The 25,897-nt window shown below is 25.2% G+C and overlaps 3 protein-coding genes across 3 annotated transcripts; 2 read left to right on the top strand and 1 right to left on the bottom strand.

Moving 5' to 3' along the window:
* The first annotated feature begins 5,090 nt into the window (after nt 1–5,090).
* LOC112602576 (uroporphyrinogen decarboxylase) lies at nt 5,091–7,313 on the top strand. The gene is made up of 3 exons (XM_025350725.1): nt 5,091–5,675; nt 6,548–6,795; nt 6,864–7,313. The coding sequence occupies exons 1-3, from the start codon at nt 5,256–5,258 to the stop codon at nt 7,243–7,245; spliced, it is 1,050 nt and encodes a 349-aa protein (XP_025206510.1). The 5' UTR covers nt 5,091–5,255; the 3' UTR covers nt 7,246–7,313.
* A 1,979-nt stretch (nt 7,314–9,292) lies between these two features.
* On the bottom strand, nt 9,293–13,362 carry LOC112602675 (dnaJ homolog subfamily A member 1). The gene is made up of 7 exons (XM_025350879.1): nt 13,152–13,362; nt 11,075–11,237; nt 10,461–10,949; nt 10,249–10,403; nt 10,001–10,119; nt 9,766–9,931; nt 9,293–9,668 (listed from the first exon to the last, which is right to left on the bottom strand). Exons 2-7 carry the CDS (start codon nt 11,204–11,206, stop codon nt 9,524–9,526), a joined length of 1,206 nt encoding a protein of 401 aa, XP_025206664.1. The 5' UTR covers nt 11,207–11,237; nt 13,152–13,362; the 3' UTR covers nt 9,293–9,523.
* A 7,005-nt stretch (nt 13,363–20,367) lies between these two features.
* Nucleotides 20,368–23,224, top strand: LOC112602596 (dynactin subunit 4). Its single transcript, XM_025350760.1, has 2 exons — nt 20,368–20,403; nt 21,785–23,224. Exon 2 carries the CDS (start codon nt 21,804–21,806, stop codon nt 23,208–23,210), a length of 1,407 nt encoding a protein of 468 aa, XP_025206545.1. The 5' UTR covers nt 20,368–20,403; nt 21,785–21,803; the 3' UTR covers nt 23,211–23,224.
* Nucleotides 23,225–25,897: the final 2,673 nt, after the last annotated feature.

Genomic DNA, 25,897 nt, shown 5'->3' with positions numbered 1-25,897 from the left:
AAATACATATCTTATTATTAGCAATATTATAGAGTATCTATAGACAATATTAACAAAACAATAATACAATATTACCCAGTATAAAATGTTATTAACAATAAAATGTATTATAGACTACTATCCACAGAAGTTAATTTTTTGATTAGAGTTATTGTTCAGTATATTATAGTTAATATAGTTGTATTATATTATAGTTTATTATTCAGTTTATGTTATACTGCTACGTTATATTTATTAGTCATCTAAAATGTTGGTCTATTGCTTTCTAGTTTGCTGTTCTGCAAATTACAATTCTTGCTATGAAAAAAAAAATTAAATAATAATAAATAAAAATAATTAAATTAAATACTAATAATAAAGAAAACTGTATATTCCTAATCGTAGTAAGTTTTTAACAGACTACAGCAGTGGAGATTATATTATAGCGAGCAGTGAGCCCGTCGTTTAGTTAGTACGCGACTCATCGGGAATTTCCTGATATCCGTCCCTGCACCAGTGTTTGAGGTGTTTTCGACTTCGATCAGTAATGGTTAAGATTTGATCCTATAATAGCAAATTCTCCAACCGAATAGCAAGAGCCAATAAGGCCGTTTAAAAAATATGGTGTCGATTATGCCAGCCATACAGGCTACAGCCTACAAGTCTATAAAGAAATGCAGCTATTCTAAAAGAATATATATGTGTATTTGTATGTTATAGGTAGTACCCGAGCGATCCATATTAAGTCAGTCGCTAACTTGACTAATGAAATTTTTAAAATGCTTTGAAACGTTTTACCGGATGTTCCAATATATTTAGCGATAATACTACCAATTTTTTGGGTATCAAAATTAAATTACCTATTGAATCTAAAAAAAATATTTCATTCAGACGAGAATTTAGTCAAAATGTATGATTATTAAGTGTGTATCACCCCTCCCCCAATCACCCCATTTCGTTGAATAAAAAAACTGGAAAAAAATAAAACACCAATGAGAAAATTATATGAAGCTATAAAAGAACATGATTTTTTTTTATAGTAATCATAAAGATACTAAAACAAGACACATTGTTGATAACATTTTACAATAAAAAGCAATAGAAAGATTTTACACTCCTGATAATTCTTTAGATGAACAAGCTACTGCTTTAGTTACCTACTACAAATGTAATGAGAGTAAAAAGGTGTAACGCAATAAATTTAATTTAATATTTTTACAATAAAGATGTATTTTAAATTAAATAAAGACCAAATAAAAAATTTAGTTGAAGTTATAAAAATAACACAAGTGTAACAATTTAATTTGTTAGTAATGAAATACCTATTTAAAGAAGAAAACATTTCATACTTTAATTAACAATAGAAGGAAAAAACTCTTAAGGAAAATGAATTCTGAAGTAAGGTGTGAAATTCAAAGTACTGCAATTAAAAATTAAAGGAAAATTTTTACCTTAAAATATGTCTATGTAAAAGGCTGTAGCACTAACTATTCCAGCTGGAGTTGCATTATATGACAGTCATAAGGATAATAAGTATAAAACAAATAATAGAAACAAAACAATCCAAGACAATAAAGAGATGAAAAAAATAAAAGGTTCTAGTTTAAAGAAAAATAATAAAAAAATATTAAACATTTTCCAGATTGTTACATAATTATTGTTTAGAATAAAAGAAACAATATAAATATTGAGCCATTAAGTACCTAGTTTTGATATCAATTAATTTTAAAATATTGAAAGTAAATACCCAATATAATAAGTCATTTAAGATTCCATACACTGTTATTTAAGTATAATTATACATAAGTTTATAAGGGAAGGATAAATGCTGAGGTGACATAGTACAATTTAAAATCTCAAGTAAGACAGTTACAATTCATATTATAGTTATAATATTATTATTATTACTATTATTATTTACAGTATTAAAATTTGTTGATTAATTTAATATAAATATATCTGGATTACTTTAGCTTTATTTATCTATTCCATTTAACAGAAGAAAAAATTATATTTATTGATTTATTTGGAATAAGTTCTTCACCTGAAGAACTCGTTCATTATTTAGGTAAAAATAATATTTATAGGGAAAAATAACATATTTCAAAATTATAAGGATCCGCCTATAGTGGACATTTTTTTGTGTTTAGAATTTATTTTAAATTATTATTAATAAAAAATAAATAAATGATTAATTATTAGAACTTATGTATTGTCATGAATATATAAAAGAACAAAAGTTATTAATGTAACTAAAATTCAAACTATTAATGGTTGGTGGAGAATTTCACCAACGACACCAACCATAGTATAATATAACAAATAAAAGCAAATTTATAAAAGTTCCTAAGTTGAACAAGCTAACTTCAATAAATTTATACTTTTAGAAAAAAAAATTAATGATACTGATAAATCTTTATTAGTTAAAGAATTTCACAAACCAATTAGAATAAGATTTCTCAAAAGAAGAATTTATCCTAAAGGTATTGATGATTTATGGGCTGTTAATTTAGATATCCATATAACAATTGTAAGAATTAAATATGATTTAACAGTCAGTTATAAGAATTGGACAATAGTCATCTAAATAATCATCTCAATGATACCTTAATGTAGATGCAAATCCAGCTGAAGTTCCCCTGTTAACTTTTGGAATGGAGGGTATGATTTGGGGGTATTGTCTACATCTATCAATTTGATAATTTGTAATTATTTAAAATTGAACATATGACTTATTTTACTAAAATAGACCTGCCTAATATTTGAAGGCCTTATTTTAAAACTTAAATGGTGCCACTAATTTATAATTTGTAATTATATTATACAAAAACTGTATGGAAATGTTTAAAACTTATCCAATAAAGTCTATTACCTGATATCATTGAACGTTCATCAATTTTTTGTTAACTGACATCTGTCTAAATTAGATCCAAACCTAAAATGAGTGCTACTATAATCAACATTTATTCCATTATCATCTTCTGTCACCACCTAAATAGTTACACAATACATCATTAGTTTTTAAATATTCAGATATTCATTTTTTAATTTAGGTACAATCACAATTAGCATTTACCATTAAAGACATATATGTTGAACCATGTTATTACTTCTTTGACTTTTTTTTATGCTTATATTATGTTTGATCTTACGCGATTTAATACTAATAACAATGATAAGAAGTTAGTTTTCGATTTTTAATATGAGCCGTTGATTTAGAAATATACGAACAAACATTTCTTTTTCAATCTTCTATTTCTATTCCTTAAAATCTGTATTCTAATTTTTCTGAAATGGCGTAAAAACAACATATGTACAAAACCCTTGAATAAAATTTTTAAATAGGTACTTGACAATGATAATTATTACCCTATCGGCTATCGCCAATAGATAATAGGTACATAAGTAAGTTTTATAGTTTAATAAATTGTTATTATTTATTAATTATAAGATTCTTGTACCTACCTACCATACTAGTACATTATTTACATATTGTGAAATAGTTCATGGTAAGTAGCATTAGTAGATTCACACGAACCAAAATTTCAAATTTCTTCAAATGGTTATTCGTTTTTGAATTATAACAAATAACAAAATTGGATTATTCAAAAACTTGTTTTGCGTGTTTTTTTTTTTACTTGATTTTTAACCCCCGAATTATCATCTAGTTTTAAATACAATTTTCTACCTTCGAACTTCGAATGCTTCGATAAAATTCTAAAACAATATGTGATAATAAAAAAAAATCACAATACCTACTATGTGCCAACTTCACTGATTCAGTTATCCTTAACATTGTTGAAAAAAAATTAAAGATATTGATAAAATTAAATATTATTTAACAACGTAGGTACTAGCCACTAGGTAGAAGATAGCACACTAGCACGGTTTAAAGATATACATCATAATTATATACTTTGATGTATATTTTAATATGTACATATTTATTTCAAACCGTGGTAGTCGTAGATAAAGTGTAATACTCAAAGAAGTTTACAAATACTTAAGTATAGCATTGGTAATTATGTAATAACCATTTTTCAAAACGGCGCCGAGCCGCCGATTAACAACTTTCATTTTAACTTTTGTTTTTGGTGAACAATTGTTACTGTTTTGTTTTAACCCAACCATGCCATCGAATAGTTGTGTTGTGATTGGTTGTGACACCAAATACACTGACAAAACTGTTCTTCGTCGTCGGTTTCTAAAAAATAAAACCACATAATATATAGTGTTTGGGTGAAGAAATCATTTGTTATGTATGATAAATATTTTGAAGAAAAATATAAAAGTTTTGGATTTAAAAAGTTGATTACTAATTCAGTGCCAATTCTGAATTTAACTAGTAAATATACGAGTATTATTTTCATATTTAATTTTTTTATTTTGAAACTTACAGTATTTGTTAATATTTATTTTTATATGTTTTATACTTTTATAGTCATATATTTTATGTCAGCCTAAATGTTTTTAGTTATACCTATAACCTAAGAATTAAGATATTTACGTATTGGGTATATATATGTATATATATACCCAATACTTATCATTGGTTTTAATCAAATGGTTTAAATCAAATATTGATTGTATTAGAAAGTTCAAATTACATTTCTATAGTTTAAAATTTATCAAATCTAAGAGAAATTATCAAACTATAGAAAAAATTGAACTTTCTTTATAAGTACATTTTTTGTTATATATAAACACAGTCAACTGTATTATGGTATCTATGATTATGTATAAATGTTATAAACACTAAATATTTTTGTTTAAATTTTGCTTTACCTTAATGTGTATAAGTTTTTTTTATTTATTTATTTTAAAATGTTTTGACACATTGCATGCTAGGAATTATAAATATAACTAATGATGCTAAAATAGTAGGTAGTTAATGACAGTGGATTTTATTTTATATTATTTAAATTATTTAAATAAGATAATATTGTGCGATAACAATTAATGCTATATATTAATACTATTATGAATTCGAATTAGAATTAGAATTTTTATTATCATCAAAATTACCTAATTATCATTTCTCGTTATCAATAAAAGATAAGTGATAAGACGCTCGTGACTTACTTAATTTTTTATGATAATTGTCTGTAGATGTGAATTCGTGTTTTAATTTTGTTATTATAATATTAATTATTATTAATTACTTTATCACTCTTTTGTTATAGAAAATAGTTTTCTACAAGCTGTATATAGATATTTTGTAATTCTGATATATTTTAATTGTCTTCACGATTTTTTTAAATTTTTTTTTTAGTAGTATGAATTTCCCTACACTTAAAAATGATCGTATTTTACGAGCTGCTAGAGGTGAAGAAGTTGATCGTGTTCCAGTATGGATAATGCGACAAGCTGGTCGATACTTACCCGAATTCAGAGAACTGCGATCGCGTTATGATTTTTTCACCATATGTCGAACACCAGAACTTGCATGTGAAGTCACTCTACAACCCATTCAGAGATATGATCTCGATGCTTCCATTATTTTCAGTGATATCCTGGTAATTGTTCAGGCATTAGGTATGATTGTTGAAATGCAGCCTAGTGTTGGACCTGTTATTCCAGATCCTCTAAAAGAACCTATAGACTTAGACAGACTAAACCAATCAGTTGATGTTAAACAAGAATTAGGATATGTATTTGAAGCTATAACATTAACCAGACATCGATTAAATGGCCAGGTAAAACTGTAAAACATAAGGTTACATTCACATTAAACTTTTGAACATATCAAATAGTGTAGGAAAAAAAAACTTCAATTATTTTATGATTAAAGTATATATAGATTATACATAAATAAATAATAAATTAATAAAATAAATTATTGTTCGTAATTAATTTGATTGTTACTGATTTTTATTAATTTTAAAGTATATTTCTAATTATTTTCTTATCATTATTTGTCAACACAAAGACACAGGCTAAATATGAAGATCTAATATTTTTAAAGGGAAACAATGTTTTAGTTGGGAATAAATAACACTGCTATGAATAAATCTTAATTTATAAAATATTAATACATATATGTTTATGGTAAATAATTTTTATGCTATTTAAAATCATAGTTAAATGTTAATGTAGAGACAACTGTAGTGAGTGCTGACTTTTATTGTATCGTTGGCACAGTTAAAATGGCCATTGAAAAGAATCACCTTATCTCTCAAATTAACTTAAAAGTTTTAATATAGGTAAATTATTATACATTATAATCCACTATTTATGACTATGTTACACTCACACATGTCGTCTCTGTCTAATAAATGGATGATTCAAAAATCAGTGATTAATATTAATAAAATTCATGATTAATATTAATTTTTAAACAAATCATAAACATTTATCAATACATAAATATTTTTAAAAATTAAAATATTGTTAAAACTAGTGAAAGAACACAGATAATTTATCTTACCTTTAAATTACCTTTAATATTTAATCAAAAAACACAAAACTATAACTGGTGAATATAAATTTTGGTTTGTTACACATTAACAAGACCAAAGATATCATATACAGATATGACATACTTTTTATATACAGTATTTTTTTATAGGTACCTCTTATAGGGTTTAGTGGTGCGCCATGGACACTCATGTGTTACATGATTGAAGGAGGTGGATCCAAAACTATGTCAAAGGCTAAAAAATGGTTGTACAAATATCCAGAAGAAAGCAAAAGATTATTACAAATTCTTACAGATATTATTGTGAAATATTTAATAGAGCAGGTGAATGCTGGTGCTCAAATGTTGCAAGTGTTTGAATCAAATGCAGAATATTTGAATTCTGAACTATTTGATAGGTATTCAAAATAGTGAACTAAAATATAATTAAAATTAATTCCCAAGTAAAATATTTTTTTTTTTTTAGGTTTAGTGGTCCATATTTGTCCTCCATTTGTTCACGTGTTAAAAGCGAGTTGAAGGTTAATAGTGTACCAATGATAGTATTTGCCAAAGGAGGTCACTATGCTATCAAGCAACTATCTACTTTTGACTATGACATTATTGGTTTGGATTGGACAATCGATCCCATTGAAGCTAGGAACATTGTTGGTAATAATATAACATTACAAGGTAATTTAGACCCTTGTTCATTGTACGGTCCACCCGAACAAATAAAAAAAATGGTCAAGAATATGTTGTCAAAATTTACAAAACACAGATACATTGCAAATTTGGGTCATGGTATCTACCCTGACGTTGATCCAGAACATTTAAGAGCTATGATTGATGCTGTACATGAATGTTAAAAAAAAAAAACTATGTAATATTGTTTTTAAACCACACCAGTAATGTAATTTCTATTATTTAGTTGATTGGGTTGAATGGAAAATATTTTATTTTTGTAATACATAAATGTTATTAAAAAAGTACAACACATAATTCTTTATTTAAATATTTTCAATTATCTATTTACCTTGATCATATATTTTTAATTGTTTTACTCATGTTCATAGTTAGATTTATTTATTTTTATCAAATAATTTAATTTAAACATAAACATATTATTACTTTATACTAATTAAATTTTCTCAATAAATTAATTTTGCATTATTCAAACTATTCAATTTTCTACTTAAATTTGGATAACCAGTTTCGTCTCTTAAACCTCATACTTGCAAAATCAATATTTTACAAATATATAACATTAAATAATTCATCTCATTAGTTATCATAATAAATTATCAATGTTTATCAATTAATGAACAGTTTGTACCTCATAAATTAAATTATTTAAATAAAGTAGAGGCTGGTTGACCATATTGGGTAATAGATAATCAGACATTTTTGACGAGTACTAATTACTGATTCTATTTGTAAAAATCATTTAATAAATAAACTTCATTATTAAAGTTCTACTTCATATTCATCAAGTCATGATTAATTTAAAAAATGTATCATTATAAAAGACTTAAAAGAGTTATTGAAGGCAGGCAAAAAGTTAGTAGAAAATTATCATAGTTAGATATGGTTATCAGTTTTTTTAGTTAAAATTTTTTTTGTAGAAAATTCTTGATAAGTTTTAAATTGAAAAAACTAACCAAAACGTTACTTCAGTTTTTTATTAGAACAAATACACTTCTTTTTTTGTTAGAATAAAACTATAGCAATGACCCAGTTGAATCAAGACTGTTTATGTTGACGAAGAGAAAATATATTAATTATAGAACATAATTGATTTGCTTTAAAAATATTAATAAAAACTTCTACTAGTAGTAAGAAAACTAAGCATAAAAACAGTGACATTTCGTATCTGTGTCTTTAAGGATTTAATTAAGTAATAAGGTTTATAAAAGTGACGCATATAAACATTAATGGTGCAGCAAGTAATTTTCAATTTTTTCAACTCATGTTAAGTTTAAGCTATTATTTCAAGGTCAACAGGACATTTACGCATACAGCTTAGAAAAAAAAACATCTATGTTACCAAATTATAAAGTATAAAAAAACTTCATGGGGAACACATGAATGTGTTTTATGCCCTATGAAAACACATCAATTTGTAGATATTATGTGTGCTGCATTATAATATCATAAGCCCATCTCCCCTGGGTGTTATAAATAAAAATTTTAGATTGGATCATTCGCCAAAATTAAAATCAGTTTGGGTTAGACATTTATAAGGAATATATTTATTCTTGAATGCAATTGTTTTATTATTAAGAATTTAAAATAACAATATTAAACACTATAAAAGAAATTAATTAATTTTTAAATTAGCAGTTTCACTTTCTTTTTATTATTGTACTTTAAAACGTATATATGCATTAAAATTGTACACATTATTATTATCACTATCTCATAGTTAAAAAAAATATTAAATTTTGCTTAGGTTAATACAGTGATTTTGTTGTCCAATAATCATCTGTTGGTATATTTAAGATTGTTCTATTCCCAACCTACTGATTTGAGAAGTTCTAAGATATACATTTATATAAATATATACAATTGAATTTTTTTTCATTCTCACTTAATCGATTCAGTGGAATCTTGATAGGTTAAACATAGAATACACCTAAAATTTGCTTATTTAGCACAAGTTAGAAAAAAAATATAAAATCAATTTTCAACCAACTCCCTTGATTAAAAAAAAAAAAAAAAACAAATGAAAACTTTTAACAGTATCACTAACTACGAGAAATGAGTTCTCAAATTATAATCCCATAATTTAAGTCAAAAGAAATGGGAAACAATGATCAAACACAATTATTGGAACTGAGATAAAGAACCAATATAAAAAAAAATTTGTGTTAAAAAAATGATTATCATTTTTTATAAAATAAAAAAACAAGTAACTAAAAATGGAGTGTACTAATGTATTAATCAGCAGAAAGCAATTAAATTAAATGTATCCTTTAACTTTTAAATAAAATAAAAAAAGAGTAAATATATAAGGAAAGAAATACTGTATCTGACATCTAAATTTTTTTACAGATAATCAAATTTTGTTTGCTCAGTGTCTTATTACGGAATGAGTACAGATAACTTAGTACTGTATAATATATGGACTTATAGAAGTGAAAAACATTAGTGTGATGCACATTGTACATTTCTGGTGGGCCCGTCTTCGTCATTGTAAGCCTCGCGTCTAGATTGTCTCCTAGAGTCATATTCTGGATCCATCTCTATAAGTGCTACCTCTTCAGAATTCTCCGGAATAGTTTCAACCGGTCTATATAATAGAAAAAAAATAAGAATTATTGTTTATTAAATTATAAACATATATTTAGTGAGATTGAGCAAGCCATGATAACTAAATAATTTCTTACCTAGGAGGAAGACACGTTTCAAGCAAAGGCACCTTGGCAGGTGACAGTGTTTCAGGGAAATTAACCAGGAACTGAATGATCATGCGGCCTTTTTCAAATGGGTTCTTATACTGAGGCATACCTTCACCCACAACACATTTGACATCACCATGTTTCAAAACTTCACCTATAATTCATGAATTCATGTAATCAATACTTTAAAATACTTATTTAATAAATTATGTTTTTTATTTACCTGCATCAGAACTAATAACCAAAGAACGATCATCTAAAGTCTTTATCACTTTCTTGAATCCACACAATGCCTCAACTAATTCAATTTCCAAGCGAAGAATCAAATCACTTCCACTTCTCCTGTAAACACGAGAATATAATGAGAATTAAAATAATTGTTAAGTTATGACAATTTTTTTTAAGAATAAACACACGACAATTATTTACATAAAATTAATGTTATAATAAATTTAACACATCGTTGCTTACTTATATACACGATGTTCTTTTTCATCCAACACAATAATTATATCACCAGGTTCAAGTCCAGGTTCTTGATCACCTTCTCCATTGAAAGTTATTTTTTGTCCATCAACCATGCCTTTATCTACATTAACTTCCAAAATCTTCCTTTCACGAGTAACCTAATTGTTCAACAAATAATTATTATTTTGTCTATAGGAATCTTAAGATTAACATACCTTTTTTCCATTACAATTTCTACATCGATCTTTAGGATTTATGCGTTCACCCTGTCCACGACATTCACTGCACATAGACTGCACTTGTTGTATCATACCTGGTCCCAATTGATGAATTTGCACTTGAATTCCACTGCCTTGACATCCTGGGCATTGCTCTACAGCTCCTTTTTTACCACCTCTACCTTCACATTTGTCACATATAATATTTTTTTCTAGAGCTAATTTTCGTACACAGCCATTGTAAAGATCCTCAAGAGAAACGCTTAATTGATGAACAACATCTTTGCCTTTTTGAGGTCCATGTCGACCACGACCACGACCACCACTTCCACCAAATTGACCAAAGAACATGTCAAACAGATCCATAGGCGAAGAGAAAGAGTTACCCACTCCACCTTCTTTAAGTGCTTGTTCACCACCTTGGTCATATAAACGACGTTTTTCTGGTGTAGTTAATACTTCATATGCTTGAGAAATTTGTTTGAACTAAAATTCAGAAATAATTAACTCTAATTAATAGGTACGTTAGAATAATAAAGAAAATAAATATGTAAATACTAATGAAAATAACTATTTTGAATAAAAACCAAGAATTTATAATAATTTATTACCTTTTCACCCTCATTTGGGTTCTTGTCAGGATGATATTTTAGGGCTAATTTTCTATATGCTTTTTTAAGCTCATCATTCCCACAATTAGGTTTAACACCCAAGATATCATAGTAAGTTGTTTCTTTAACCATTTTGGTTATGGTTAACTTCAACTAATTAAGTCTGAAAAAAAAATTTAATAAAAATAAGTTAAATTTTCACTATTTAGGATATTACTGTACAAATATTAATAAATTATTAACTTAAGAACCATAATAATTATACACTCTAAAAATTATTTTAAAACAACCTAATTAATTATTAATAAAATGAACTGGTATTTTTCTTCCTCTATTCACTTACTCTCATTGAAGAAAATTAGAAAAATTAAATAAATAATATTCATCAAGTAGTGAATTAAATTTAAAGCACTAAATGCTATTTACTCCCTAAAACCCTAAATTATAGTGTTTTATTGTTGGTATTATTCTTAATAAGATCATAGTACAGGTATCTAATATAGATTTAAAATAAATGCATTTAAAAAAAATATTAAGTCGACAAATAATATTTTTTTGAGACATTTTGTAGTAGAAATTCCTTTTTATTAATGAAATTACTATTTCAATTATATAATATCAAAATTTAAATAATATTCTAACCTTATATTAAAATAATAAATAAAGTTACCATATATAAGCTTCAGATATCAATGACCAAGGCATATTACCATTACTATTGATGAAAAGAATCTGATTATATGTTGTTTTGCTGCACCATAAAAGAAAATAAATTTAGGTAAAATTTATTTTGTTTTATTTATAGTACAAAAACAAAATTTTATTATACATATTTAAAGTGATATGCATGTTTTTATGATTTTTTTCATATTAAGCCTTTTTAATACTATAATTTTTCAATCATTCAATGAAATTTATATATTTATCTAATGATAAAATTATTATTGTTCTTATATCTAAAAAACCTTATTTTGCATATAATTTTGTAATCTCACATTAAATGGGCATACATTTTTAACATTTTTTAAAGCTTTGATTGCACAACCAACATTATGTAATAAAATACCACAAAATTCTTCATCATAATTGTGTAGGAAAAATATGAAAATTGTGATATAGATAACTAACAACTTTCAACAGACTACAAGTATTTACATTAATTTAAAAGTACTCCACGACACAATATTTAACCATATGAGTTGTTTTGATAAAAAAAATAATAAGTTATGATCTGAAATAAGCATAAGTAAAAAAAAAATAATTTTCAATTAAGAAATTTACAATCGATTAGTCCGATTTTACATTTTATATAGAACATAAAATCAAGATTAGACAAATAAAAAAAAACATCATTGATGTCTAAGAATGTTAGTAATAAGTCTGGCATGTTATTAAAATCGTCAATCTAAACCAATCTTCTTAAAAAAACACTCATAGAATAACCAATTCCTAAATCAACAAATTATCTATATCCTACACCATGTGTAGATGTCAATACAAATCATCGTAAAAGACACCTAAAATGATCTATTTTAATAGTCCACATCAAAATAAAAATTTCAATGCAAAATTTCGTTCACACGGAAATACACACACACACACGCACGCACATACACAAGCATATTTTACGTTTATATCTGTGTGTGTGTGTGTGTGTGTGTGTGTGTGTATAAATTTACACAAGCGCTAACAGTCAAAACTAAGTTTTCCTTTGTCACTACAACCGACCGTCGAAATCGAATCTGTATCAAAGAGCCCGGTACGGTAAGAAAACCAGAACCACGCCGTACCGGAGGCCGAACTGCGAGGGGGTGTCACACACACTGAACAATAGCAAATTTCCATCCACTGTTGAACCAGAATTTATACGACGATTGTAAATTAATTAACATCAAACATTTACGAAATCGTCGAACGGTCATCGATCCGATCGATACTTGATAGCACGCAAAATTAACAGTTCACGGTCATCAATGACGGCGGGGGAAGGCAGCACCCCGGACGCGAGACAATGGCGATACATCCGCCGAACCCATATTATTATTGAACAAGTTTAAAATATTTACCCAGTACTCACCTTGTTAAAACTATGATACTGGATCACAAATAAAAGACTTATCGGCGTTTCTAGAAGGATTTAAGTCCGTCCGTAACGCTCACAGTACTTCAATTCTATTATCTGGTGATCGTCGTTAGCACGCGAGGCAGGTAACGCGCGTTCGACAATATACGACTGCGTAGCTACGAAAGCGGATTGTGAAAGGCCAAGCCGACAAGTACGACGTTATATCGAATACGGAATGAGTATGTAGTTTCTAGAACGTTCGCGCAGCGACAGTGGTCGCGTTTGGACAACTTTCCATACAATACACAATTATATACTCCTTGACATCAATTGAACGTTACTCCAACACGCATTAATTTTCCCTCGAATCGCACGCACTGCGTAAAGGCCGGCAATTAACCACGGTTTAAGATATACCTAAATATCTTAGACTGTGAATACAACAACAAAACTATAGTTCTCTGGTATCACTGTGCGCTGTATTCAATGTCGGGAACTTGGGAATGATAATTATGTATTACCATGGCTTGATAAAAATTAAAAATTGTAAAAAAAATTAACAATATTAATTATTAGATATAAATAAATAATAAATATTAAATTAAGAGATGCGTAAAAAATATTAAATAACAATTTTCGATGAATCTAAATAGTGAGTAGTGTACCAATTTTTAATTAAATTACATTAAATTATTATGACGTAAAAAATTTAAAATCATAATAATATTAAGCGTAATCAAATATTCATCTCTAGCTCAAAACGAAATTTGAATATGCGCACTTCTATGATATCCCTACTCTACGGCCAACGCTCTACGCCAACATAATAAATTACGTAGTACCAAATAGGAGTTTTTTCATAAAGTGTTAAGTGCTAAGTGATAAGTGTAACCATATGTATACAAATAGAAGAATGCACGGAGAAATCCCCAAAAATAAATTTCTATTAAAATTTGACTACTTTGAAGTAAATATTACAGTTAATTAAAAAATGTTATATTTAACTGTATATTGAACAAATAAGTACTAATGGTGTTCGACGTACTTAGCTATCTATGAACCATTTACTTTTTGTGCACCTTTAAAAATATTGGATTTAAGTTGCATTTTAAAGTTTAACTGATCTCATTTCATTTAAGATAACTTACCTGTAATAATTTTATAAACAATGATAATTATACAGATAATTATTCAAAAACTATTCTGATAGAAGCTCGATCGTGAACACTTAATTTTAGATTTTAAGCAGATCTATGAATGTACCTAATGATTTTACAATGATGTTCTTTTTGTGTGTGTATGTGGTATACTTTATACACAATTTATAATAAGAAAGTGCTTTGATTTTTAATTATAAGGATGATTTCTGGTATCAAATTAGACCTATAGGTAATAGGCTATAGGCTAAAGATGGTACTTTCTAAAAGCAAAACCATTTGCATTTTGACGCTTTTTGTATAATACATACCCTAGATATTTGTCTTTTTAAATAGGTACAAGGTTCCACAAAAGTTTTTATGATTGTTATTTAATAGTATAAAAAATAATACATAGGAATAGTTTGTATAACCATTTTAAGTTCAAATTTTATTAAAAAATTTATAAAATTTTCAAATTAAACTAATTTATTTGTTATCTTTTATTTAGTACAAAGTCTTCGTTTCAAAATCGTTTTTTATATGCAATTATTTATTATCGAATTAAAATTTAACACTTTCATTACAGTGACCTACTCAATGAGTAAATTAGCTCCACACCTACAGGCTACAGTATATCAGAACAGTAACTTAATGAATAATGACCCCTCCCCTTTTTCCTTTTTTTTTTTTTTTGTGTACTTATTTCATAAAATAATCATAGATAAGTCGTTAGCCATTTCAAATTTTATTAAGTTATATATTTTTTGTTTGAATTTTCAATTTGATGATTCGACAATAGAATATTTGAATAATAGCTTTTAATGTAGATAATAAATAAATTTAAATGGTTATAGGTATTAAAAGGTCATCAACTCATAACTATTTATTATTATTCATCACTCAAAGGGCAACTTAAAAGACTCTTTATTTTATTATAAGACTTATAATATCTTCTTACCTTTTTTATAATTATTTATTAATTACAAATAATTACAATCTATAAGTAAATACACAATAATAATTGGAATTATAAATCTAGAAAAGTACTTACTCAGCACTCAGTACTGTCTAACAACTTAAATAAATATTTTATCACGCATACGGTCATAAAGCATACATATACAAGCATACCTATATAATATAATATTATGTTGAATATAGATAGGATAGATACTAGATACCTATATATATATATATATATATATATATATATATATAGAGAGAGAGAGAGACATATAGTAATATAAAATATTAATACATTACTAAACATAGACTAGGGGCTATATGACGAGAAAATTATATCATGCTAACACAAGAGTGTATCTAAGATTTTAACCAGGAAAGGACAATTTATAACCTTTTTTTTTGCTTTTTCGATTTTATAGTAAAACTTATACGTTTGGTATAAAAAAAAAAAATTAGTGTGAAGCCTCTCTTGCCCTACCCTCGCTACGCCCATGTGCTGACATCTAAAAAATAATAGTAAGCAAATAGGTATTTGATGAAAATGTCAAGTATAAGGTTATTCATTTTCAAATTTCATTATCAATTATAACAAAACCACTTAGTCAGTTTTTAAAAAACTAGTATTACGTAAATATTCTCAATTTTCCTTAACGTTTTTTAGTTTTTTCCAATCATTTTCTTCTTTTGACCCTTCTAAGTAACAATGACTAAGTACCAACTAGATCCAAATTTCCAAGTATCAAAAAATCCAGAAACTACCTTTAAAATTTTGAAATTGGAAAAATCATTTATTCTGCTAAAAAAGATTATAAATGTTTGTGAATGGTATAAAAATCGCATTATTTTCTAATTAATAAATTTATGATCATAATACTCATAGTTTATAATAAAATATTAAATGTAGATAAATCTTAAATAACCTATTCTTATTTATAATTTTATAAATTTCCTACATTATCCATACTAGGTATCATAAAACAATAATGTATAAAATATCAATATATCTATTTACCTGTACCTAGTATGAATACGAGTAAATTATAATACACTAGCCGACCCGTCACAGCTTCGCCCGTTATTGGTTATTTATTTTGCCTTTGGACGATGATATATAGAATTTTTTTTTCAAATTTTATCGTTTAATGTGACTGACAAGTAAATATAAAAAATGTTTAATGAAAACGTATTGGAATGTTTCTAGCAGTATAAATGGTAGAACGTAAAAATATATATTTTTAGTCACAAAAAGCGTTTCATACAGTCAAGCAATAATTGATGATGTTTTTAGAATAGATATAATATAATATTTATTATATTTGATAATGTACGTTTTTTCATAAATTTACGAGTACGATAGTTCAACGTTAAAATATGAACACTGTGGGTACCGCTTAGGTACCTACTATACCACTACCTGTACTTCCAAGTGTCAAGTGGGTCACCGCAATGGATATATTATTATATTATTATTATTATTGATATATATATTATTATTTTTTTTTTTTTTGTAAATAGTTAAATTTTAATTAAATTATATTATATTTATATAATTGTATATAAAAACGATTCTGAGTAGAGATTATCTCATTTATCTGTCAGACGTTAGTTAATATTACCAACTGCACTGATAACTATATATTTCATGAAATGTTTTTTGATAAAGTTTTTAAAGAAATTTATTTTACAAATTATATTATGGTGGTGAATATGATTTTTGTCAAAAATATTGCATATATTATTATATTAGAGGTATTTAATTAGTATAATAATATACATTTATACTAAAATTTTTATTTTTTATTTTTAGCTTCCAATATCTAAATTAATACAACTCAACGATTTACTAGATGATATTATTATTAACTTTCGAGTTAATAATAGGTAGGTACGCCTTTACTATAAATACCGTAAACCAGTGTAAATAAATTTAAATTATTAATAGATATCTTAAAATAAATCTACATATTTTGGAAAATATCATTACATTCAATAAAATTCATAATACATATACGTAAGAATTTTAAATCCCAACAAATATGTTTTTAAATTATAATCAAATAAATAACATCATTGTTACTCATCATTAAAATATGTAATTTTATCAAAATATCAAATTCAAATGATTATAAAAAATGAATATGATCTTCCTGTAAACTTTTAATTTTTACTATATAGATAAAAAAAAAAATAGGGAGAAATCTTGCATTTATTTTAAAACTTGAAATACAAAAAATAATTTTTTTTATGAATTTCTAACTAAAAAATAATTTATAAATTCATGATTTTGATGAATTTTCACAGAGTTATAACTATATGTCCATGTCAAAAAGATATCGTAATCTTGTCAATGTTTGATATTTTATAATTAATATAAAAAACAGCTTCTATTATAATTTCAAACTTTTTTACCAAGAAACAATTTTTTATTGACATTTATAGAAAGAAAAAAATGAAAATTTCACATGTCTATATAAATAGCTTAAAAAAGTCCAAATATATTGAAAATCATTTCATATGTAGGAAACGTTTACATTAACATTCTATAGAAATTTCAAATATCTAAGATTATTCGTTTTTATGTTACACTAACAAAACAAATTTTATTTTATTATCGAGGATAGGTTTTTTTGTAAAAAATTCCATTTTTCGTAAATTATTTGTGTTTTCTCTCAATTATTTTGAAAAATACTGGGAATTTCTAATATTGACTTTTCTAATGTAGAAACTAGATCTAATTTTACTATCCAAAACTACACTTCAAGTCAGTAAGTGAATCATTGTATGAAGTTATCGTGTAAATACACATTAAAAAACACACATTGTAAAATCAATATATTCATAGTTTCGCTCAAAATCTAAAATTATAAGGATTTTCATTTCTAATTTAACTTCATAAAAACTATGTTGAATATTAGAAAGTATTTAATTAAGTGACCGCTAAACTTTCATATAAGTTGTATCACTTATATCAATATTACAAATACATAACATAGCTAATTGTACGTTTTGAAAAATCTATTTATTAACTTTTTTATACTTGATATTACAGTAAGTTACATATCTACTTGTATTATCAAATTTAAAATTGAGAATATTTTTTAGCTAATGTCTTAGGTTTTTTTTTTATATTTTAATTTTAAAAACACGTTATGAACATTTTAAAATTTAAAATTGTTAAAAAAAATATTCTAATTTTTAAATTATTAAAAAATATTTATTTTTATTAAAATAAAAATATATTAAAAAATTATTTATACTTTCCTCTTCTTTAAGCACGGTCGTACGTATCTCGCACCGCATCAACTTATGGTCATTATCACTAAGTACTTTACTTCGTGTCGAATTTTTGGTCACGAATCAATTAAGGACATAAGACGTGTCAGTTCAGTGGTATCATGAAATAAAACTGTATTTCAATTGATATTGATTCAAAAATACATAAGATAATTTGAAAGAGCACCGTATTTGTTTCATGATTTATGCTTACCTACTTAGAATAATCAGAATCCGATACTATAACAACATTTTAGGTGATCGATAGATTGTCTAAGTAAGAGGTTATTAAAAATTTTTTTGGGCTCAACGCCCTTTTTAAACTAAGGTTTTCTCAGGGAGCCCTCCCCCAAGTTACAACATGATTAATCATACGAAATATTTAAAAAATAAATAGAAACCAGAAAAAATTGTAATGAGTAATACGAAAATATTTTTTTTATTGTAATTATAGATAATTAAAATTTTTTTTTTAGTTATTAAAAACATTTGTTAATAGATACCTATTAAATTAATGGGATAGATGAGCTTGAATATCACTGTACATTTTTTCAAATCTTGAAATTAAACTGGACACAACTATTCTAATTTCCTTTTCTATATTAATTTCTGTATTCTGTTTTATCACACAGATAAGTCGAAAATTGAATTGAAGTTCATTGAGCCCTATCACCAAAAAGGGGATATTCATAATTCATCTTTTATTGAGATCTAAAATTTGGTCATTTCTATATTACCAAATTTAATTTTCAAACTATTGCTATTAGACAACTCGATAGACTACGATAACACTTTAATTTTCAGAAGAAGTAAATTCAGATGGAGTGATAGAGTTAAATGGATCTTGAATCTATGTAAATTTATCAACGTTTACATTTTGAAAAAATCTTAAACCAAATGACAAGTTGTGACGAGTGATTTAAAAAATGGATTTCATATTTTTAGAAATTTAAACTTTGTTAAAAGTCAATAACTGCTGCAATATGGAGAAAGAATCCTTGCTCGTGTCTTCACTCATTTTTCTTCTCTGTAGTTAGTTTTTTTTCTAAAAGCTGACATTTTTTCCATAATTTTTTCTTGCAAAGGGGTATTCAATGCATTTAGCATTTATTATATATAACTTATCAAAAATGTTGCAGAAATATACTAATTTAATTAAAAATCCTTTTTCGGAAAATGCGTTGATATTTTTATGCTCTTTTTCAGTTCTTTAATAAGAAAAACATAAATTTCCTGTCGTGGTTTAAACTTACGAGATAAAACTCGGTTCCTATATTTTCATTTAGTTTCAAATAAGTGCCTGTAATCCGTTATCTACTAATCTATAATAGCGACACATAGAATGAGCGCCGTCAATACATACACCAATACATAAAGGTCTAAGTCCAAAACTTCAATCCAAAATACAAGACATGATATTACCAAGCATCTCGAATAAGTCTTAAGCTTTGGTATGGTACTTACTATAAAATTGTTACGAAGAGCTAGGAAAGAATTTTAGATTTCAATACATGGCAACACTAATTCAAGAGTTAGATAGTAACATATATAACATATATAATCGATTTTTAATTCTCTTATAATCACTTATCACTTATCAGTAATCAGTTCACGATTCCTCGGTGCACTCAACACTCAATATTTTCGTATAAGTATTCATTATTCTAAATTTAGTAAATTTTTGATTTTTGATATTTAAATCTAAATTAGTGGTTTCATTTTTATTAATATATTAATTCAATCGTGTACTTTGCATATTCCATTGATGTATCTACTGTTCATTGACTTTCTTCTTGCAAATTTTCGTAACTTGTTGTATACATATTAATGTAATATTAAATTATATTATATATTTATATCATTAAATAATACTTAATTATTTAAAAGTAAGTTTATTTAAAATTTGATTTTATATGTATAGGTATTTATTATACTAGCAGTAAAACTATTCATTAATCATACTATTTCTTAAGTATATACAGTGAAACAAAAAACTAAACATTTTTTTAAACTATTCATGTGATAATTTATTTTTAAATCAATAATTTTAATTTATTTACTATTCTTTTATTTTAAATTAAAATATGTGTTGAGGTGTATATAAATAAATTATGTGTCTACTTTAAAAATGAAAAGTTTAAATGGAGCTAAAAATTTTGTTTAGCGTATACAGAATCTTATTCAGCCTATACCACTTTTTTACACTACCATTTACATTTGTATCTAATTACAAATTAATATTTTTACAAAAAAAAATAATTAAAACTACTATTATGAGAATAAAAATGTGAGAAACAAGAAATTTTAAAATTGAAATACTCAAGTTTGTATAAGTTATTTTTGTACCTGAAAATTAGGGTTATGTTTTTAATATACATTAAAATTTCAAAATAATGCACTTAGAAATATAATGAATGTGGTAAAATTATATTTAACATTTTTAAATCTCCATTAAAATCAAAATTTTTAGCATATACAATAGCATTGTTTTTTTAACACATTAAATGTCACATGACCACCGGGGACCATAAATGAATTTAGTTTTATATTATTAATGTTTCTATGTCGCTACAATAATGCACCAAAAAATAAGAACTATGGCATAGCAGAAATTATTACAATTTTTTTTGATATAGGTGCCTATAATATATTATTTTTTTTCAATTTTTTTTAAATATTTAGTGTATACAAATTTGAAAAACATTGAAAAATATGTTTGGCATATAACAAATATTTATTGAATGACCGTCGACAGTTATATAGCGGTTAACGCGTTAAAAAGAAAAAAATTAAATAAGCTCGGTGTTTTTCAAAGCCTAATTTAAAGCAATCTTTATAATATTATGACAAGCTTTACTTGCTCTAAAGATCCTGAAAAAAAGTTCAATGTTTCAAACTTACAATGATTCTTATTATTTATATTTTAATAAATCAGGTAGGTTAAATTAATCCCATTTATAATTGCTTACTTTGATATATTGCTTATGTTTAAATTTAGTATTCTTTATTGAATAGAAAATTTAAATTGTTTATCATTAATATTTCTGAAGGTATTTATTATAAATCAAATTATGTACCATGATAATCTATGTATATTTTTTCAAAATTCTACACTTTTGTATTGAATTTACAAAAAATAAAATATAGGTGAAATACAAACTCATCACAAAATATTGTGGACTTTTTACTTAAATAAATATTAAATTATTCAGTCTATTTTAAAAATTTAAATTTTGTATGATTTATATTGATTTATTTTTTTTTCAGAAATATAAGCTCAGCTGAAATGGCTTCATATATGTTTCAAAAAACTATAACATCAATTTGTACATGTGGCTTACAGAAACTTTTACCTGATCTGTTTTTCTGTCGTCATTGTCTAACGCTTCGTTGTGATTTCTGTGTAAGCCATGAAATTGACACAACTTACTGTCCTCATTGTTTTGAGAATTTGTCTTCAACTGAAGCCAAACATAAAAAAAACCGATGTGCTTCTTGTCTAGAGTGTCCACGATGTTTTAATACTCTTTCAACACGTTCATATTCTCGAACACCTGAACCAAAAAAACCACCTCAAAAAATGTATTATTTACTCTGTTTATTTTGTAATTGGCGATCTCATGAGCCAAGTATACCTGATCAACCAACATCATCAGGAAACTGGCCAATTCATAAAAATCCAGAAGATGGTCGTATTCTGGATCTGATCAATTATTATAAATCTGTTTCTTTAAAAGAAGTGTTTGATAAACAGAAAAGGAATACCAAACATTATGGTCGTAATTATGTGCATTTCTTGGAAAAATTTGGTTTAAATGCAATGATGGCACGAAAACGTGCAGGATTACCAAATTTCCACTCAGATGGTACTGGTTTTATTACTTCAGAAATAACTCCAGCTGAAGCTATTGAAAATGTTCCTGAATTATCTGAAAACATATTTGTAGATATTTTAGATTTGAAACAAATTTCAACTTTAGAACAACGTTTTGCAACTCCTGAACTTCAAGTAGAAAATACAGATGAACTTTTTCCAGTTCGTAAACATCTTCGAGTTAAGCATTCTTTACGTTGTCGCGTATGTGAACATAATGTTGTTAAACCAGAATATAATGCTGTAAAGTTTAAAATTAAGCACTTAGCTTATTATCATGTTCCAGAGATAAAAATAATCAAATGTGAACCATTACTAGCTGGTAAATGGAGTTCTTTGGTACTTAAGTTATGTAATCCAGCACAAATATCTACTGCTGTGCGTTTTGAAAAATTAGATTTAAATGCTATAAACACAGTAAGAGAGCCAAGGCGATTGGAAGGAGAAGATTTAATAGTTACTCCTAAACAATTGCCAGAACCAATTCCTATTGTATTAAAATTACAGGGTGATATTATGGTTCCTGAAGGTGAAATTAAAATTGCAGCTAGAGATGATACAGCTGAATATGATGATACAAACGAAGTAAATACAGACAATGATGATCCAAAATATGTGTATTGGAGAAAGGGTAACAAAGTTGCATTAAAATTTGAAGTAAAGCCTAATGAAAATTTTAAAAAGAATGAAAATTTACAATTAGGATTTGTTATGCATTTTATGTATATGGATACAATGCTACATGTAATTAATCAAAAACAACCTCAAACTGTATTAGTGCCTATAAACATTTTACTGAATTTACCTAATTCTTTTTAATTTTTAATTTAATTTAAAATACATATAATTAATTACATTTGATATTAAAAATATTATTTTTTTCTGAGGTATAGTTATATAATTATAAATAATGAATATGAAATCAATTTTTAGCCATTGTTCTACTTTTATTAAAATAATAATAATAATAATGTATTTGCTATTTTAAGTGTATTAATCAAATAAAATAATAAATTAAAGAAGTGAGTTAAAAATATATACATATTATTATTAGTTAACATTATTTTTATTGTATGTTTACCTTTTTATATTCAATCTAGAAAATATTTAGTTACTCATTTATTAATTTATTGTACTATGCCAAGAAATATATTTTCAATTTTTCTAAAATTATGAATAATTTTTATAATTATTCATAGATTATCAGATCTATTAAATTATAAGTATAATTTAATAACTTATTACAAGTATTCATATTTTATATAATAACACATTAAATATTGGACTATTGTCCAAATTTTTTGATTTGTTATGTATTTATAAAATATAAAGTACATTTTACATTCTTTATTTAAGAATTAATTATAAAACAGTAATATAACATTCATTAATTACAACATTAGTATTTCTTACATTAAATACTATACATTTATATGCTATATTTTAAATATTAATTATTTTGCAATTATATAATTAATTTAATTTTTTAATTTTAATGTATATTTTAAAAAGTGTATTGCACCAATATTCAATGTATATGTTTAATTAAAATTAAATCATATTAAATCTATGTATTTTTATACATTTTATATTTTTTAAGCTTTATCTAATAGTTATTTAAATTTATTGTTATTATTAATTTGTTAAATACAATAAGTATTATGTTTATAAATAAATTCATAAAGTAAGTAATTGTAGTAAGACAAAATAACTATAATATGTAATGTGTTCCAATACTTTTGAAAAGTTATACTATTATTTTTAACATATTATATCATTGAATCTATTTTTATTAAATCTAACCATAGAATTATTATACAATATATGCATGAGCAGTTTAAAACAAAAGGTGGCATTAAGGGTTCAACTCCCCCTTGAAAATCCCAAGAAAATTTTAAAATATAAATAGTATAATTTGATATTTGATATAGTAAAAGTTGTTTCTCTCATTGGATATTTAAAGGTGTATAGGTAATATAACAGTTTAATCGATTTATCCTTAAATCCGCAAATAATTTTTGTAATTTGTTATTATCAAAAACACATTGTTCGTTGAAATTTGAAACATTCTTTTTTATTTAAATTATCATTTTATATACTTAATTGAATTTTAAAAATATTTAAACCTTTTTTAATTTAATTATAAGCATTTGAATTTTTTTTTGTTTTTTTAAAGTCTTATAGGAATAAAAAAAAAATGTTTAGGCTTACTTAAAAAGATTGAAAATTTATTACAATATTTCATATATTGACTGTTACTATTAATGATCAGATACTAAATAATTTAATAAACTATTATAATTTTAATATAAATATATAATAAAATATACTTAATATTTAATAAATAATATTATAGAATCTTTTTTCATACGCAATGATTTTTCATTGAATTCAAATTTAATACATTTTATTATCTAATCTAGGTGACCTAATCAATTTTGTAGTACAGCAATGATACTTGACAGTTGACACCTACTGTATAGCAGAGCGTTTACTTTCTAGTTAGATTTATAAACATGATTTTTACGACTGTATTTTAATACTTATTTCATTATTTGGCCACTTATAGTTAAGATATTAAAAACATAGATATGTTTAAGACTTTAAGAGCATATTCAGCAACTGTTTAGCATGTATAAAATTTAAACTATACGAGTTCTGATTGATCACCTATCTAATTCTTAGTAATTCATTGATTATTTAATAGTAAAAGACAAAAGTTTAAATTATTGTAAGTTAAAGACTAGAGTAATTAGACTTAGCTATAAAAAGTGAAACCAGACGTCTTGATTTTTGCTATCAGTACTGAATACTGATTTTTATTTAGTGTTCAGTTATTGTTTACCTATGTCAGTAAATTGTGTGCAGTAGATTAACCAATTTTATTTAAATGATCAGTTTTATGTCCATCCATTTATAGCACAACATATTGTATTGAGTTGATTTTAATTAGTTATAGTAGTACACTAGTACCTAAGTAACTAGTGTCTATGTAGTAATGTAGTAAGTAGGTATGTATTATATGATTTAAATTTGAAGTAGACGAATGAAGTGACATAAGTGGGTTTTATTGCCACCCAGTACTGACTAATCACTAATCAGTACCTTATCATTAGGGCTCGGATTTTATAGCAAAACAAATTTTAAGAATAGTATTTTAAATAGGCAAAAAAGCATTTATTAAATTTAATTCTAAAAAAAAACAAATTTAAATTGCACATAAAATTAAATTTTAAAAATATTTGGTCAAGTAATTTTCATTAAAACTCATCCTATTGGATGCTAATAACGATTATAGAGAAATTATTTAGAACACTATACCTCACTGATTTATCGGTCAACTAAAGTATTAGAATGTGCTATAAAAATACGTAGATATAATTCAGATAATTTTAAAATTACACAATAACGATAGTTATTTTATCAGTCATTCGTTTATTATTGGTTTTTTCACCGGTTTTATAATTTCTGGCTATAATAATATAGTATTTTTAGTCTGTAACTTA

This window comes from Melanaphis sacchari, unplaced genomic scaffold (genome assembly GCF_002803265.2).
Source record: "Melanaphis sacchari strain LSU unplaced genomic scaffold, SCAv2.0 Contig8_pilon_pilon, whole genome shotgun sequence".
Lineage (NCBI taxonomy): Eukaryota > Metazoa > Arthropoda > Insecta > Hemiptera > Aphididae > Melanaphis > Melanaphis sacchari.
The sequence above is the reverse complement of the archived record's forward strand: the minus strand, read 5'-3'. Positions and strand labels throughout refer to the sequence as shown.